This window comes from Rhineura floridana, chromosome 3 (assembly GCF_030035675.1).
Source record: "Rhineura floridana isolate rRhiFlo1 chromosome 3, rRhiFlo1.hap2, whole genome shotgun sequence".
Taxonomy (NCBI): domain Eukaryota; kingdom Metazoa; phylum Chordata; class Lepidosauria; order Squamata; family Rhineuridae; genus Rhineura; species Rhineura floridana.
Window position 1 is genome coordinate 50,668,625 of NC_084482.1, and position 19,030 is coordinate 50,687,654.

The following is a 19,030-nucleotide window of genomic DNA, read 5'->3' on the forward strand; positions in this document are numbered from 1 at the left end:
GGGATTAGTGGGGGCATCATGTGTAGCACAATACAAGTGAGAAAGTGCCTATCAATTGACACACAAAACCCTTGTGAAACTTTATAACTTTACTTTTCTAGACACTGCTTCCCTCATTTCTGATTTAACACTAGATTGTTCAACTAGCACTGCAGGACACTGCCTTTTACGACTTATGGCAAGCCTATGAATCAGCAACCTCCAATAGCATCTGTCATGAACCACCCTGTTCAGATCTTGTAAGTTCAGGTCTGTGGCTTCCTTCATGGAATCAATCCATCTCTTGTTTGGCCTTCCCCTTTTTCTACTCCAAAGTGTGATAGCCTCAGTTTCATCATTTTAGCTTCTAGTGATAGTTCTGGTTTAATTTGTTCTAACACCCAATTATTTGTCTTTTTTGCAGTCCAATACCACATTTCAAATGAGTTGATTTTTCTCTTATCCACTTTTTTCACTGTCTAATTTTCACATCCATACATAGAGATCGGGAATACCATGGTCTGAATGATCCTGACTTTAGTGTTCAGTTATACATCTTTGCATTTGAGGACCTTTTCTAGTTTTCTCATAGCTGCCCTACCCAGTCCTAGCCTTCTTCTGATTTCTTGACTATTGTCTCCATTCTGGTTAATGACTGTGCCAAAGTATATTTAATCCTTGACAAGTTCAATGTCCTCGTTGTCAGCTATAAAGTTACATAAATCTTCTGTTGTCATTACTTTAGTCTTCTTGACGTTCAGCTGTAGTCCTGCTTTTGTGCTTTCCTCGTTAACTTTCATCAGCATTCATTTCAAATCATTACTGGTTTCTGCTAATAGTATGGTATCATCTGCATATCTTAAATTATTGATATTTCTCCCTTCAATTTTCACACTTCCTTCATCTTGGTCCAATCCCGCTTTCCGTATAAGTTCTGCGTATAGATTAAACAAGTAGGGTGATAAAATATACCCGACTCACACCTTTTCCGATTAGGAACCAATTGGTTTCTCCATATTCTGTCCTTACAGTAGCCTCTTGCCCAGAGTATAGGTTGCACATCAGAACAATCAGATGCTGTGGCATCCCCATTTCTTATAAAGCATTCCATAGTTTTTCATGATCTACACAATCAAAGGCTTTGCTGTAATCCATAAAGCACAGGGTGACTTCCTTCTGAAATTCCTTGGTCCGTTCCATTATCCAATGTATGTTTGCAATATGATCTCTGGTGCCTCTTCCTTTTCTGCATCCACCTTGGACATCTGGCATTTCTCGCTCCATATATGGTAAGAGCCTTTGTTGTAGAATCTTGAGCATTACTTTACTTGCATGGGATATTAAGGCAATAGTTCGATAATTACTGCATTCCCTGGGATCTCCTTTCTTTGGAATTGGGATGAATATTGAACGCTTCCAGTCTGTGAGCCATTGTTTAGTTTTCCATATTTCTTGACGAATTGTTCTCAAAATTTGGATAGTTTCAGTCTCAGTAGCTTGTAGCAACTCTATTGGTATGCCATCTGTTCCCGGTGATTTGTTTCTTCCAAGTATTTTAAGAGCAGCTTTTACCTCACATTCTAAAATTTCTGGTTCTTCATCATATGGTTCCTCCCTGAATGAATCCATCATCCTTGCATCTCTTTTATAGAGTTCTTCAGTGTATTGTTTCCATCTTCCTTTTATTTCATCTCAGTCACTCAGTGTGTTCCCCTCTTGATTATTCAACATCCCTACCCTTGGTTTAAATTTCCCTTTAATTTCTCTAATCTTTTGGAATAGGGTTCTTGTTCTTCCCTTTTTGTTGTCCTTTTCTATTTCTATACAATAACTATTGCAATACTTCTCTTTGTCCCTATGTCCTAGTCAATGTATTGTTGCATTTAGGATTCTAACCGTGTTTCTATCTCCTTTTGCTTTTGCTTTCCTTCTCTCTTTAACCATTTTAAGAATTTCGTCAGTCATCCATTGAGGTCTTTCTGTCTTTTTAACTAGAGGTATTGTCTTTTTGCATTCTTCCCTGATAATGTCTCTGACCATTCCATAGTTCTTCTGGTTCTCTGTCAATTAAGTTTAAAGCCTCAAATCTGTTCCTTATTTGATCTTTATCTCCTTCTGGGATGATATTTAAATTGTATTTTGGCATTATGATTGCTTTGTTGTTGTCCTTTAGCTTTACTCTGATTTTTTATATGACCAGTTCAGCTTTCAGAGATGACTCCAGATTTTTGTGAGACACCTCCCCCCATGCAAGATCAGTGGGTCCTCTCCCAGCTTCATGTTACTGAGCTTCCCAAGACTATCCACACTGCAATCCAGTAACAACCTTGGCAACTGGTCTACAATGGGATTTTGTGTTGGTGTGTGTTGGTCCCTGGGTTCTACCCGGACATGATCTGAGAAGGAACACATTGCTGAAGCTAAGCAGGTTATGGGAGACTTCCTAGAAACCCCACATACACTGCCTTGAATCCCATGATGGAAGAAAGATGGATTACAAACGTACTAAATAAATAAATAGGTTAGAAGCAGCAAGGTTGGAGGTGGAGGGGGCAGAAGTATGTATGTAGTATGGCCAGGTTGGAGGCAGCATGTATTGCAAATGATCTGTCTGATGAAGGGGCATTCCAGAATCCTCTGCACTGCGGATGGGTGAATGTAAGGATTTATTGTGTAAAGACATGATCACTTTTTTGTTGACATCTGCTTGCCAAGTAGAGTCTCAAAACTGGACTCGTGATCCATGGCTTCAGTGCGAGTGGCAAACAGCACTCATGGAAAAGTTAACAAAACAGCTAAAAGCAAAGAAGAACAATGCAGATTTCAATGAGCTTGCGAGACAGCAAAGATCCCACTGGCAACACATGGACAATTATGAGTGGATCTGTTAAGATAAATACAGGATAAGTTATGTTAGGCAGCTATATGTTATGTTATTCAAATAACAAAAAATCTAGACACTCAAGGACAGGAGAGGGGGGAGGGATTGGGAGGAACCAGTTTAATTCTTGTTTCTTTATATACATTGTATTTTTGAAGATCAATAAGTACATATAAATAAATAAAAAGTGACACCATTTACGCATTGGGACCCTAAACTAATCCAAGGCTGGCAAATGCCCAAGCTTGCTACTACCAGTCATGACAGTTTTTCATGATAAATATCATGTGCAAATCAGCTTCGCTTATGGCACAGAAGTTAGAAAGTGTTGTCTCAGAATCAGTCTTAACAAATCACTGGATCTCAGCTTCAGTTCCCTGCCAATACAAGGTGGGGGGGGGGAGAGAGACAAGATTTGCTTCACAATAAGAACTTTAAATCCTTTGTACACATCCTTTGTGCGCACACAAAAATGCATTATGGGTCACATTAGTATAACTAGCAGATTAAGTAGCATCCTGCCCATTTTGATTCCTTCAGGAAACTATAATTTCTTTAGAGGGACGGAATCTTTGTTTTAATCCTTATGCCTTTCATCAGGTGTGTTTCTGCATCTCATATTACAATAAATGAAACCATTATCTTTTTCAAGCAGATAATTGTCTGTGGCAGACAACCTACTGAGACCTTATCAGTACTAGAGAGTTACCAAGGAAGGACTCCCTAACGCAATGTCATGTTTGTGTGTGTCAGTGCCATTCGTAAATGATTTAAGAGTGCAATAACTTGAGTTCAATTAGGCTTACATAGGATTGCACCTTTCATTCCATAAAAAGTCAGCTATGCACCTCAGTCCATCTGAGGATGCAGAATTTTCCTGATGCTTAGAGGGGGAGTGCCATAAGATCAATGCTAGAGCATTTGTTTTGCATGGAAAAGTTTCCAGATTCAATTCTCGGCATCTCCCGGTAGGGTTGAGAGCCAGTGTGGTGTAGTGGTTAGAGTGCTGGACTACGACCTGGGAGACCAGGTTTCGAATCCCCACACAGCCATGAAGCTCACTGGGTGACCCTGGGCCAGTCACTGCCTCTCAGCCTCAGAGGAAGGCAATGGTAAACCACCTCTGAATACCACTTACCAGGAAAACCCTATTCATAGGGTTGCCATAAGTCAGGATCGACTTGAAGGCAGTCCATTTCCATTTTCCAAGTAGGGCTGGGAATGTTCCCTGCCTGAAACCTTGGAGTCACTGCCAAACAATGTTGACAATACTGAGCTAGATGGACCTTGGGTGCGACTCAGTATAAGGCAGCTTCCTATGTTCCTTATAGGCAGCTAACAGAATGGCCTGTTTTCTGGGCAGGCAGGGTGAAGTACCAGCAACTATAATTACTTTCACTGTTGGGTGCAATTTTGTTTAACTTAAAAAAAAAAAGTTTTCAGTTTATTTTAAAATTGTAATCAAAGTGCCCTCTTGTGCCTTGCTTGTGTTATTGCATACAAGACTTAATGGTTCTAAAGATAGAACAGAATGGAATTAAGGAGGCAATGCATTAGCCCTACCCGCCCTCTTTCTACTGGATAAAGGAAGACTGAAATGGACACTGAAGCACACTTGGGGCTTTCAAGGCTATCAATGTAGACTGCCCCCCCATCCAACAAAGGAAATATGTGTGCAGAAGCATAGCTATGTCTATGTGCATAGCTAACAATGGATGAATGCCCCACCCCCACTGTGATCTCGGTCTGGGTCTGCTGAACTGGCTGGATACTATTTTTGATGAGTACAAAGATACACATCCCCATCCAGCACCATCCGAAACACAGATATTGAGAGCTAGTGTGTTGTAGTAGGCAGCTACTGTGGTGGACTTAAGATGGTGGAAGCCTGGGTACAAATTCTCCCTAAGCAAACTGGGTGATCATAATCTTAGAGTTGTGCTTTTAGTTCTTACTTTCAGCATAACCCACTTTATAGGGATATGGCCACTGAAGGGAGAGAAGGTGGATTACCCTACATAAGTTTTCCCAGTTATTAGAGCTGGATATTGAGGCATAGAAAGATGGCATGAATGTGTACTTGAAGTTCCTGGTTCCAGTATCACCCCAGCCATGATTTCTAGGCCAGGGATGGAGAGCCTCTGGTCCTCCAGGTGTTGGTAGACTCCAACTAGCTGGGTTTATGGGAGTTAAATGCTGGCTGGATTACCCTTCCTCCTCTTGGCTTATCTGGTGAGTTTCTCTCTGAAAAAATCTTATTAATGTGGCAAGCGGGGGATTAGCAAATAGTGCCTCAAGAAATGACATTATTGTCCCTGCTGTAAAATAAGTAGTGGCACTTCGTCCCTGCGGCACCACTCCACGTTTAACAAATGGACGTTACTAAATATCGCATTGATCATCTACGCATTGTTATTACTGGTAGAATAAGATTGCTGTGACGGTTGCAATCACAGGACTCTCTACATCTTTCCCATTCTAAGCACGGTTTAGCCGTTTAACAAGTATGACCCTCTTCCGTTTCCGTAGCCCAACCCCAAAGCCGGGTTTAATTACCCGGATGCGGAAGTGGTTGTTCTTTTCTCTCACGGGTGACCGGGACGTTGGGTATCTTGGTAAGAGGCGGTTGAGATCTGGTGCCATCCGTGGCGCAGCTAATTTTGGGGAGCTGGTAAGAGGGGAGCGGGGGAGCGGGGGGTGGCGAGGAGTGTGATGGTGGGGATTGGGGGAGGGCAAAGAAGAAAGTCGATGGGTAATACTTAAGGGTGTGCAGCCCCCCTTTTTCGCTAGATCTGCCATTTTGATTTCTCTCCCACAGCCAGCTGTCTCCAGAAGTCGTCGCCATGGTGAGTGACGGGGAGAAGATTTTCCTGGGTTTATTTTCATTAGGATACAGGTGGAGGCTTTAGAAGTACCGTGAGTTAAGGGAAGGGTAGTCGGCTGCGGAGAGACTATTCTGCCTAATGGTAGGGGGACGCGTGTGTTTTGCCAAAGGATGGTTGTAATGTATATAGGGCATGTAAAAAAAAATGCATTTTATAGTAAGAGTAGTGCAGCGTACATGTCTGGCTGAATAAGGTTGCTGTTGACCTTAGAACAGAACTAGATTTTTTAGACACTGTCGTTTATAAAGGGCTTGGGATCTCTGCTGGATCAAACCGAGAGTGGCTCTAGCCCAGCATCCTATTTCAAACAGTGACCAGCCAGATGCTTATAGAAAGCTCAGGCAAGTCATGAAGGAAAGAACATATGCATATTTTTAAGGAAGGCTTGGTTTTTTTACTCCTTCTGCAGACTTGAGGGCTGGAAGATGATTGACAAGGAAATAACTCCTGTTGGGAGTCCCTGGGTGGCAGAAAATGAATCCTCTTTGTTTTATAAGCTGTATATTGTGGGTTTTGAGACAGGTTTAGAACCAAAGGAAAAGGTGACTGGGCTGCAGAACTAGGAATTAAAGATACCTTGTAATTGCACAGGACATCAAACCTATATTGAAGGGCCTTCTCTTTTATTTTCTACAGCCTCGCAAAATTGAAGAGATCAAAGATTTTCTGTTGACAGCTAGGAGGAAGGATGCAAAGTGTGAGTACCTGTTTATGGCTTTTTTGTCCCTGATACTTGATCTCTGCCTGGGGAGGGGGGGGTCTGTCCTGTGTTCCTCCTTTATTTCAGTAGCACTAACTACTTTGTGTGACTTATGTTGTTTATTAAGTGCCATTACTGCACATTCTAATATTTTCTTCTGTTCTCCCTACCATTTCCAAGTCTTGTGCAAAGATACAGACTTGGGAATGGTTGGGAAGAATTGAAAAAAATATTAGCAACTTTTATAGCGCTCTTGAAAAAGTGAACAACCCATTGTTACAAGTCTGTGGAATTTTCATTCCTTGTTTCACATTTGACTTAGTCCTTATGTTTTGCGATGTCTGTTATAAGGAGTTTTTCATTTGATTAGCTGTTCTGATATATCACACTCTCTCACAGCATAAAAGGTAACATCTAAACCAGCCTTGTAAATAAGCCAAACAAAAGTTACTAGCCTGCAAAAACGTGTGCTTAGTTTCTTGGAGTAGAGAAGGGACCATGAATTCAGTTCACCCACCCTCCTTTTGCATTTCTGTGTTGGGCATGAAGAAGGAGGCTTTTCTCTTCTGACAACCAGTTTGGTTTTTATGCTGGGGGTGGTGGAGTGCTTTGTCCTTACTCCACCAGCCTGATCGCTCACCTGTATGAAATTCCTTGTCGCCTTTGGTTACTAGATGCATTTTTTAAAATGCAAGGTTGATCTAAACCAGGAGTTCCTGCAACTAATCTACTTAGAACTTCCCAGTTTGGGTGCACCTCGTGTACATAGGGAAAGGAATAGGAAAAAACATAGGGAGCTGCCCAGTAATGGGATGGCTGCGCTTCCCTGATCTCTCATCACTGGTAGCACTATGACTTCCCAGGAAGGGCAAAGTCAGCAGCATGCAAATGCAGCAGTGGAGCCAATCCAGTACTCCTGCTGCTTTCAGACGTTTCAAAATGCTGCCTCTGAAATCATGTGGCCTCATAAACATTTTGCATACAGTGGAGTTCAAGTTATACCTCTTGTGTTAGAAATCGGAAGCAACCTAAACAAAGAGTTGAGTTTTTAAATGCTTATGGCCAAGCACATTGCTTTAAATTCTATTATGCTAGCACTTATTATGTAGTTGTGCACTTTGCAAAATAGCTACCATAAAAAAGAACTTTATGTTGTGCTTGAAGAGCAACATAAATTTAAACTCTGTGTTCTCCAGCTTTTAAAAAAAGCACTTACGATTACTTGAACTGAGAGCAAAGGAAGATTTTTTTCTCTTGAGACAGTGGTGGGCAGCCTCCAATCTGCATGCCACTTTGGTCAAGCTACAACCACTGACTGTGCACATGATGTCGGGTGTGCAGTAGGTAAAGACATGGCTGAGTCAAAAAGAGGTTTGCAGGCACTACTGTTCAGCTGATGGGCGGCACCTGCAAAGTCCTGTGCAGCTCTTTTTAAGCCCCAACAATCAGCTGATCAGTCATAATGACATCAGGTTATTGTCTTGCCCAAAAGGCCTTTTTTCTCCCATCTTTTTGTTCCTCAAAGGACATGTGTACAGCCTATAGATTGAAAGTTGTCCTTGTCCTGCACCCCATACTTCAGTCAGGCTGTCTGCTTCATGTTGGTAGGTTTTTTTATGAATGCCTTCCTAGGCAACCCCCATTTTGGAATGATGGGGGTAAACTCATACAAGGTTTGTGACAGTATTCATAGGCTTTAGTTATCTACAGCTGTTCAGGACACTGTAATCTGCTGAAAAATGTTCCACGAAGATGGTTTCTGCTCATGTTGAATTCCAGAAAGAAACTGGAATTCACATTGGGTTGTATCCAGTGTTGCATTAAGTCAGCCCCATCAGTGCAAGCACTACCACTGTGTGAACCCCCTAAATCTGTTCTAGAGGTTCCTGCAACTCTGGAGCAGATTTGGGGAGGAGGGTAGAGGCAGTATAGTGGAGGGACACTTTCATGGGAACAAAACAGCACTTATGTACAGATGTTATTTGCCTATAATAACTGTGCTCATCAGGGGATAAAGTAGGATTTAAAGTCTCTTGTTTTTAAAAGAGATTGCATCATACTAGGTTCTAATAGCTTGTTGCTTGAGATATTAAGAGTGTAATTACTAACCCTAATGATACAACATTATAGCTGTCAAGATCAAGAAGAACAAAGATAATGTGAAGTTCAAGGTGCGTTGCAGCCGCTATCTGTATACGTTAGTCATCACAGACAAGGAAAAGGCCGAAAAACTGAAGCAGTCTCTGCCACCAGGTAATTAAAGCATGCAGGGCATTATCAGCCATGGGGGGAGGACTAGTGATGTGAGAGTAACATCTAGTGTTGCCGGATGCTAACGGAAGGTGAAGGGCATTCCAGTGTGTTACCTGAGGATCCCCCCTCCAAAAAGCAACCATGTGAATATGCACCTGATAAAGGGAGGGCTTTTCTGGCCCGGAGGCCGGATTTTAATCTTGCCAAATATGAAATAAAGTGACAGTACTTTGAACTCCCAACAATCCAAGCTTCAAAGTGCAGTGTGAGGCTGTTTGCAAAAGGACTTTCAAGCAGCACTGGAAGCAGTTCCCATTGAAACCAGTGCTAAAATGGAGGATTTCCCCCTTCCATTTTTAACAGTGCTTTCAGTGAAAATCGTTTCACTGTCCTGGAGCAAGAAGTGTGCCTTGCTCCAGCAAAGAAACCATCAGGGAGCTCACTTTAAGCTCCTGATGGTTCCTTTGAAGTCTTGCCCTTATGTGCCCCACACCTGATACCATGTATGATGGCAGGTGTAGGGCAAATGGGCATGTGTGGGCCAAATGGGGGAGAAAGTTTGACAGAGACTTCCCATCCCTGCTGTAGTTTCTGAGGTATTGTCTAAGGTTCTTTTTTAACCTATAGGTTGATACTGTAGCTGGTTGCAAAAAAGCAAATTATTATAATAGGAAATAAAGCCATGGATGGTATTCAGTGCTAGTTTTACTCAGTAGACCCACTGAGGTTAATACACATAACTAATTTAAGTGCATTCATTTCACTGGATCTACTCTGAGTAGGATTTAGTTGAATACAACACCATATTCTGTGGCACACAGACCTAAGATTATGCAATGCTGTTGTGATCTCATTGAGATTAATTTGTTTGACCCAACACATTTTAAGTTATGCAACTCTTTTTCAGAGGCTGTTGGTTTAATCCATCCAAGTGCTGACTAAAGCAGTCTTGTAAATCCTTGTGGCCTCCTTCACTGGTCTCTTTCTTGACCTAGCAGTACCACTGACGCTCTGTACCTTTTCTGCCTGCTTAAAGAGAAAATGATGCATACTAATTTCAAACTTGCTGGGATCACAGGTCCCACAAGGAGGCATTCACTGCTCCAGCTCTTAGTAGCCAGGATTGGCAAGAGTCATTGCACAAAATACAATGGTTAGGCTCTGTACTCGTGGAATGAACAAGATCACTTGCCCAAAATATTAAATGCCTAGAATTTCTAGAGGGGCTGGTAGTTATTGGGCAGAACAATGTTTATTTAGTTATTTATTGCATTTGTATACCGCCCCATAGCCAAAGCTCTCTGGGCAGTTTACAACAATTAAAAACATTAAACTGTGTTTCTCAATGAGATGGAATGTAAGGGCACAATATGGCCAAAGTTAAGCATGTCTGACTTTTATTAATTCCTATTAGAGAGTACAATTCCCTTGGTGAATTCTGACATTTATACTGTGTTTATGCATATGTTTATGTATATGGATATTGTTTATGTATTTTGCTTTGTAAATTAATTTGGTATGTTTTTTATTGTACCTTGTGTACTCTATTATAAACCGCTTTGAGATCTTTTAGATAGTAAGCGATCTATAAATGGAATAATAATAAAAGCATGATGCTAACTTGTTCCCTCTCATGTTGGTGGGACTAGGGTGCAATCTAATCCCTTGCTGCCAACCAGTGGGACCACTGCCACAGTCCTGCTGCACCTGGCAATTGGGGCAGAAGTTGGGGGCCAGGATGATTGCTGCATCAGCCTAGAGCTGGTGCAGCCATTGGGCCCAATGTTATCGTGCAGTGGCAGAGATCAGTTTAGGATCCAGTGGATCCCAGGCTGGCTCAGCCCCTTCCTGTCTTCAGTACCCCATTTCAGAGCCTTGTGCTGAGTGCCACCAGTGGGGATCCCACCTGCCCATTTGTGGAAGTTCTTGCAGAGCTAGATGGAGGGACACCACTACCCAGTGTCACCCACCCATCCACCCCTGCCTGACCTGGGGTGGGGAGTTTGAGTGCTCTGTTAATTGCTTGACTCTGGTCCAATGGTGCCCTGAACGTCTCTGCTTTTTGGTTGACACGTATACAATTTTTGTGAGGCTTATTTTTGTACATATAAAAGCTAGCTTTGGTTTGATGTATTTGATAGTAATGCATTCACAAATTGCATCAAATGCGAGGGTGCGGAGCCCAATTCAAGGAAAATGACTGAAAAGATAACACCATTCCCTCAGTCTATGTTCACCAAGAATATGGCGGAGGGGAAGCTCAGAGATTTGCCACATATTGTTGGCCTAATAAGGTTGGCTTTTAAAGACTTGTGTCTAAATGTCGCTTGCCTACAAGGAAAACCACTGGACAGAGTAAAGATACATCAACCTGAAGAATGACACAGGCACTTTGGATGTTCAGTGACATTTCACACTAAGCCACAGTAGCGGTACATGTATGAAAAGCCCTGGAAGTGTTCAGGTTACGTGGTTCACAAGCCTGAAAGTCATGCTCCTGTGCACTCTCAGACCTGCTCAAAAGCAGGTTTTATCTGGGGTATAGTGAAAACCTCTGAGGGCTTGCCAGCTTGATGAGCAGAAGTAGTGAGATCAGAATCTGTCTTTTCAGTTTCTCAGCCTCTTTTTTTTCCCCTTTCTCTTTAGGTTTGGCTGTGAAAGAGCTGAAATGAACCAGTCATGTCTGGAATTTTGGCCATGGATTGTAATAAAGAACTGTTCTTTCTTTGGTGTCCTCTTTTCTGAAGGGTAGCTTGGGTAGGCTGTTGCTTATGCAGCATTTTTCCTTAGAGGGGAGCAGCTGCTTGTGGTCTGCAGGAACTGCATGCGTATCATGGTCTTGAATCAGCTTGTTGGTCCTTTCAGCTATGTCATCTTCATCCACCTCAAACTGAGTCCAAAAAGTAGTTGGGTATTTTCAATAATGGCTAGTAGGTATTCTGGATGCTAATATATGGGTAATACTTAGAATAAAAGCATTTGACAGGTTGATAACTCAATTGCAGTGTACTTTAAAAGCCCAGAGTAAGAAGATCTGCAGAAAAACCCTAGAACAGACATCCAAATTCAGTATCTCCCAGAAAACATATTCCCCAGTACATCTGCAGAATTTCCACAGTGTGAAATCCATAGGCTTGACTGAGAAACAGTATCCGTCGCTAACTTTGGTATTGGATTAATTTGGGCTGTTCCATGTGCAGTCTGGCTCTGCAGTTCTTATTACAGCTACAGATCTGAAGGAACTCTAATAAGCGTCACATGTTTTATAGGACAAAAGGATCGCTAAGGATCAAATACTACTTACTTCAGTAGTCTCTCCATAGGAATCATTGCAGGCCTATTGCAAATTTGATGAAGAGTTCTTGAACTCTGGAGTTAAAGTGTAAGTTACCAAAGGGCTTGAGCTTCTGGAAAACAATAGCTGGGAACCTCTGCTGTGTAGTACTTGAATTTGAGAGGTATAAAGTAGTAGAGAATTGTAGTACCCTGACTTGTCAAATTCTGTATAACCGCTTGAAACCTGCTAAGGGGAAAACCATTAAACTCTATCATGGCTTGCTTAATGGCTAGAATGTCATGGATAGTTGCACTTTAGACAACTGTGAGGTTTCTATGACTGGTAGAAGATCCTGAGTTCTAAATGCTGATTTCTGTCCTTAAAGTCTCATTGGCTATAGTTTCTCTTGCATCTGTTAAACAAAAATGGGAGGAATATAAATCAAATGAATAATAAAAATATGGATAATTCCATGTAAAGTGTGGGGAATCTTTTCAGCCCAAGGGCTGCATTCTCTTCTGGTAAACTTTCCAGGGTGGGCAGGGCCGCAGACCAAAGTGGGCAAAGCAACAAGTGTAGATTTTATCTTTGTACAATAGACTAGCTTCTCCACTTGCATCACCCCTATCTATCCTCCATCAAGGCAAGCAAAAGGCATCAGAATTCAAGGACACATTTTAGCCGGACAAAAACACCCTGTGCAAAGCAGAGCCTGTGAAGGGCATAGCCTGAAGAGATGGGGTGTGGCAGGGGAGACTCCTGAGGACCAGATAAGATAGTTGGCCTCTGTGCCTGAGGTTCTCCACCTCTACAGTTTGTTCATTTGCTGCTGTTTTGCAAATGGGAGCACTTTGCGATATGGGCACCCTGAATGTTAAGGCACCTGTAAGTCCAGCAGGCTGGTGCTTTGTTTATAGACTCAAGGGTTGCATAGTGCCAGTTACAACATCACAGTGGTGTGATGTGGCCATTACAAGAAGTACTAAATATTTTTTTGGTTTGTCTCATCTGCAGCTTGAAAATAGCGCAGATCTGTTTTTAAGATTCAATTCAGACTCTGCCTGAAATCTTTCATTTTGAAAGCCAAGAGGGTGCCCTTGAGCATATGAAAAGGTACATTTCCATCAACTCTCTTACTCTGGTATTTGAGATTAGAGCTCCTAGTTCACCAGGTGCATATTTGAATGTGTAGTAGGGAACTTGTTTCAGCCTAAGGGCCACATTTCCTCATGAGTAACCTTTCAGGGGCTTGCATACCAGTGGCAAAAGTGGTCAGACACCACACTCCATTCAGGCAAGCAAGATGTCTCATCACAGTTCAAGAACACATCCCAGAAAGGTAAAGTTACTAGAGGGCCCAGTCCAAATAAAATTGCTGCAGGGCACAGAGCAGGGCCAGTGAGGGGTGTGGCCTGGGCAGAGGTCAGGAGAGCTGCATTCAGCCCCCAGGTCTCATATTTTCAACTCTCATTGGGAAAGGACCTGGGCCTAGTTTCTCTTTAGAAACTGAACCTTGTGACTACTTCATTTACAGAATGAAAAGCTATTCCTGAGATGGAGTTGCTTAACTCAAAAGAAACTGGTATAACCAATGAGGTTTAAGGTGTTTGGTATCACTTGCAGATGGAATCCCCATTTATTAAGTACATCAAGCAATGCTGCCTGATACCCCAATATTAAGCCTTAGCAACTGGGAAGCTCAGAACATTATAAGTATTAAAATTGGCCAAAGCACATAAAACTATATGTATAATGATGTCATGTTGTCTATATGTCTAGGATGATCTGTCTTTTATAGTTGAATTTGATACTAAGATCACCTTTTTTGTGGGAACAAATTAAATGAATCTAAAACAATATTTAATTTGCAGAGATGGAAAGGGGAATGGTTGCCAATAGAGATTCTGAAAACTTGTCTATTCTGCCAAGATTATGCAGGCAATTAAGAAAATAGCTTTCTGCAATAGCTGACAATCTGATTTTACATTTTTATATGGTTTTTATTGTACATACGTGTTTGTTGTAAACTGGGTTTTTATGAATAGCATACTAATATTTTATAAATAAGAATGTAAAACGTCACATTTAGGCACATTCAATTCCAAAAAAATTAATATTTGGATCCACTAGATATGTTTCTCAGCAGAATTTGAAAAATTGTTAGGTCTTCTTTAGGCACTTTTGAGACAATGAAGTGTTAACCTGCAGCTGAACTATGTTCACTTGGTTCTGAAGGCTGTACAGATGGGCAGAACAATCCATCTTGTTGAAGGCTGGCAGGAGCTAAGGCAGCAGAGGTGAAGCTGGTGCAGGGGGCTACATTCAGCTGCCACTTGGAGGCTTCTTGGAAGCGAGGATGCTGGCTGTGCCAGCAGGACACAGCGGAAGGCAGCAAAATACACATTTCCTTCCACCACCCTTATTTCCTAGCGTGCCGGCTGCTGGGACGGAGGGCCGTGTGAAGGAGCTGAACAGGACCTGGATGTAGCATAACCCTGGATGGGTTTGAAGGATTATGGAGGTATTTAAATTTGGTTACTAATACTGCAATTGTCTGGGATATTTATTTATTAAGTTACACCACATGAGACATTTGTCTTTCACTAGGAAATCATCCTTCCTTCCAGTCCAAGAAGCATTAAATGGGTGTGGAAGAGGGAACTGTACACACCACCCTTTCCCTCTTGTCTGGTTTCATTCTCTGCTGGAGTGTATTACAAGGCCAGCTGTGTCCAGAGTTTTGCCTTTTATATGTAACAATGTCCCCCTTTCAGTCTTCTCCAGGAATCAGGGGTCTCTTGAGATACAGATATAATCAGATTTCTGTGTGGTAATGCCAGTGTGGTGTAGTGGTTAAGGTGTTGGACTACGACCTGGGAGACCAGGGTTCAAATCCCCACATAGCCATGAAGCTCCCTGGGTGACCTTGGGCCAGTCACTGCCTCTCAGCCTCAGAGGAAGGCAACCTACTGAGACCTTATCAGTACTAGAGAGTTACCAAGGAAGGACTCCCTAACGCAATGTCATGTTTGTGTGTGTCAGTGCCATTCGTAAATGATTTAAGAGTGCAATAACTTGAGTTCAATTAGGCTTATATAGGATTGCACCTTTCATTCCATAAAAAGTCAGCTATGCACCTCAGTCCATCTGAGGATGCAGAATTTTCCTGATGCTTAGAGGGGGAGTGCCATAAGATCAATGCTAGAGCATTTGTTTTGCATGGAAAAGTTTCCAGATTCAATTCTCGGCATCTCCCGGTAGGGTTGAGAGCCAGTGTGGTGTAGTGGTTAGAGTGCTGGACTACGACCTGGGAGACCAGGTTTCGAATCCCCACACAGCCATGAAGCTCACTGGGTGACCCTGGGCCAGTCACTGCCTCTCAGCCTCAGAGGAAGGCAATGGTAAACCCCCTCTGAATACCGCTTATCATGAAAACCCTATTCATAGGGTCGCCATAAGTCGGGATCGACTTAAAGGCAGTACATCATCAATGAAGCATATCAACCATGTATATTTTTATAATATCTGTGTTTTCTGTACACTGCTTAGAGATTTTTATATATATTAAGTGGTAATGAAATAAATAAATAGCATAATCCCCTCCCCTGACACGCCCTCAGAATGCCCCCTTTTCAGGACTTCTGCTGGGTCCCCACATGCCAGGCTGGGCTTCAGAGGATCTTCAGCTGAGCTGGCCAGGTCCCCACTCAGCCAGAGGTTTGTCATATCCAACTCCCCTCAGCCTGGTGTAAATGGCAGTTGGATTGTGCCCTAAGGCAGCTCTTCTTCCAGGAAGAGCAACAATGTAACTTTTGAACCATCCACTGCATTTTCTTTTGTAGCAGAACACATTGACTTGAATACTGTTATGCTGAAGGATCTCTTTGAATTCTTCCTCAAGGTACTACATATCAAATCAAAGAAATTATTAGATTTACTGAGATAAAAGCAAAAGAATTCCTATTGGCAATTCTGAATAAGAGATAGCAAAAAATGGCATTTGAGATTTTCTTTTTTATAAAACTACATCGTCAATTTAAGAAGCATTACATAAAAATAACAGTTTACAAATCAAACTACATAGAATTTGATCACAGTTTTGGCTCACCAGCCAGGCAACATCTGTGGTTGGAGTGTGATGGGGCTATGTAGTTCAGGTGGGAAATTTGCTATTTCTGAAATAGCACAGAATGAATCACTTATTCTAATACTTCTCATGGAAATTCCCAGCTGGACAGGTTGAGCTGATACACCTGATTTACCCACTGAGAAGCCTATAGCAATCTTCCCAAAATGGCATCTATTCTGCTCTGGCTTCAACCAACTACCTTCAGGCATTCAAGCTACCTACTAATTATTATTTGAACAGATGGCAAATGAAGACTCTATCTTTCTCTGTAGTTAATTGCACCAGTAACCATTTTCACTATTAAATACTGTAAATGCAAATTGATGCTATTCACAATCCTGCCTGTAGATGGTGCTGTATATTAAGAGAAATGTTGATATACATGTTTGAAGCAGTAAAACTGCCTCGGGGCTTATTTGATGCAATCGGGGTGTGAGCTGGAATGTCATCCAACCTACCTAGTGGTAGGATTCTTTGCATGTATATATGTACCTATCTTAAGAAATTCTCATAATCAACTAGCCAGCCCTATGAAGGTGAAAACAGATCTTGGGGGTTTGAAATTATTACCTTGCTTGAAAATCATGTCAGTTTTTTTGATGCATGCTGAAATTGTTGTTGGTTTTATTTTTATTTTTTTAATAAGCTCACCTCTAGGAATATGCTGGTGGTTCCTTAGGACAGCATAATTGTCACAGTAGCATCCCTTTCCCGATACTAGTTTCCTGTGTATGGCTTTTGAAGCAGAGGAAGGTGTTTCTGTGGCGGGTAAAGCAAGGAAGGGTAAGGTAACCAAGTATGCAGTGGCTGGCGATGAACAAGAACACTGTGGCCCAAATCTGAGGTAGGAGTGAATGAGATGTTACCAAGAGCTGAATTCGCAAAGTTGCTAGCCAACCATTGTTCTAAGTAATCAGTACGGAGTCTAATAGTCTAGAAGACTACAGCTACAACCCCACTGGCCCAGCCCTGGGAGATCAGCAGTGTTTTCCTAAATTGACAGTCCTTTTTTCACTATAGTAAAGAAAAAAAAGTGGAAGATCTTATGCTCATGGATTTTCTTAATGTCTGTCTGGGGAGGGAGGAACTTGGGAAAGGAAGAAGAGAAGCCACCAGAAGTGGTGTTGTCCACGCCACTCTCAAAATTCTAGATACCCCCATAGGCCCCAAAAGGTTGACACGCTCTGCTCTAGGTCAAGTGGAATCCCTCTGAATATCTCATCATGAGTGAGGCTTCACTTTTGTCCTAGTGTGATAGCAGGAAGAAGGATTAAAATTGTTTACCCATTGAGTTACCCTGAGATCACTGGAGAGGTAGGGCACAAGCTTACTTATGATCCAGAGCCTGTCTGTCCTTTCTTTTGGGCAAAACTACACCTGATGGTAAACTTGTTCCATTTTTATTTTTTAAAAGGTTATTAGGCTCCTCTGTACCTAACTGCTAGCAGCTTAGCCCATATCCATCCATATCATGCTGCATCTCAATCACAGAGTGGGAGATAAAATTGATAATGGTAGTGGGGCCTTTCAGTTATATTGAAGATTTTTCCTCAGAAAAACAGGTAACATTATTTAGCATCATGCAACAGGTCCATGGTATTTACATATTATAATAAATACATTTCATCTGCTGTCTCAGTATATAATACCATGATGTGGTTAGGAAGAAAGCATGCCCGCCCCTACATTGCAGCTATCTCACACTGGTTGAAGTCTCCAGGGACTCTGTCCTTTGGAGGTTTGTTCCATATCTTGCAAGTTGTGCTGGGCTATGGAAATGGGGGGAGGGTACATACCTAACCCCATAGGAACATAGGAAGCTGCCTTATACTGAGTCAGGCCATTGGTCCATCTTCATTCATTCATTCATTCATTCATTGGCGATCACTCATGTCCGAGTAAGATTGTCTTCCAGGGTAAGGTCTTTAACATCTAGTTCAGTATTGTCTACACTGACTGGCAGAAGCTCTCCAGGGTTTTAGACAGGAAGGAACATAACAGAGGAAAGGTAATTGATATTAAGATCCAGTTAAAACTATCATTAAATGGTTTGCACTTATATCTAATAATAAGCGCCAAGCTGTTCCTCTGACACAATGTAGCTCTTGCCATTGTGTATTGTTACACACTGGGGAAGCATTTGCTAGATAAGACTCTAGAGGATTTTAATTCGCCTGCAGGAATTAACGCTTATTGGTTCTGTTCATGATTCCACTTGTGATAGTATTGGAAGAGCTGCTCTTGGAGGAGCAGAAGCAGGTTCTGCATGAGCAAAAAGCAGAGAGGGAGCCTGGGGTTCATCAGCACCGCATGAGAGATTTTAATCTAAATGTGAACTTTGGCTCCTCTTTCCTCTAGACAGTGCTTTTAAATATAGTTTTGAGTCACATCCTTGAAAACCAGCCTCTCTTCCCTCCCACCCGGCTTACACTTTGCAGTAGACTGCGATATACATAATTCTCTACTTTTCTTGTTGCAACAGCAGTGGAACTGAAACAGCCACTAACTAGCATTAAATCATTCTTCTCTGCTGTGTGTGGGATGAGCTTTTGTAGGACTGAGCTGTCTTGCAGTGGTAAATGGATAGTTTCTTAATTACTTTTGAATGCAGCATCCTGTTTGCCTCCAAAAAAAAATAACTAACATTGGAACATTGTATATTTTGCATTCTCTCTCTCTCTCTCCCTCCCCTCAGTGAGTAGTTTTCTGAGATTCCATCCCCCACCCCCAGCTACAGTTAGCACTACAGTTTATTAATCAACACACACTGGAATACATTCCTTTTGCATTTGGTATTTTTGTCAGCAAATACAAACTGGAAGTGATAATCCAGAAACAAAATACATCATGCAGCTGAGAAGTGACATCAATGCAAACATAATTGCAACGATTTCTCACAAGTCATTTCAGATATGCTTGTGATGCA

The 19,030-nt window shown here is 41.9% G+C and overlaps 1 protein-coding gene across 2 annotated transcripts; it reads left to right on the forward strand.

The window, feature by feature from the left end:
- Nucleotides 1–5,393: 5,393 nt before the first annotated feature.
- RPL38 (ribosomal protein L38) lies at nucleotides 5,394–11,423 on the forward strand. 2 transcript variants are annotated; one of them, XM_061621783.1, is made up of 5 exons: nucleotides 5,394–5,475; nucleotides 5,679–5,706; nucleotides 6,382–6,442; nucleotides 8,576–8,698; nucleotides 11,345–11,423. In XM_061621783.1, the coding sequence occupies exons 2-5, from the start codon at nucleotides 5,704–5,706 to the stop codon at nucleotides 11,368–11,370; spliced, it is 213 nt and encodes a 70-aa protein (XP_061477767.1). In that variant the 5' UTR covers nucleotides 5,394–5,475; nucleotides 5,679–5,703; the 3' UTR covers nucleotides 11,371–11,423. The 2 variants fall into 2 exon arrangements, with proteins under 2 accessions (XP_061477767.1, XP_061477766.1); XM_061621782.1 differs by having other exon boundaries at nucleotides 5,424–5,531.
- Nucleotides 11,424–19,030: the final 7,607 nt, after the last annotated feature.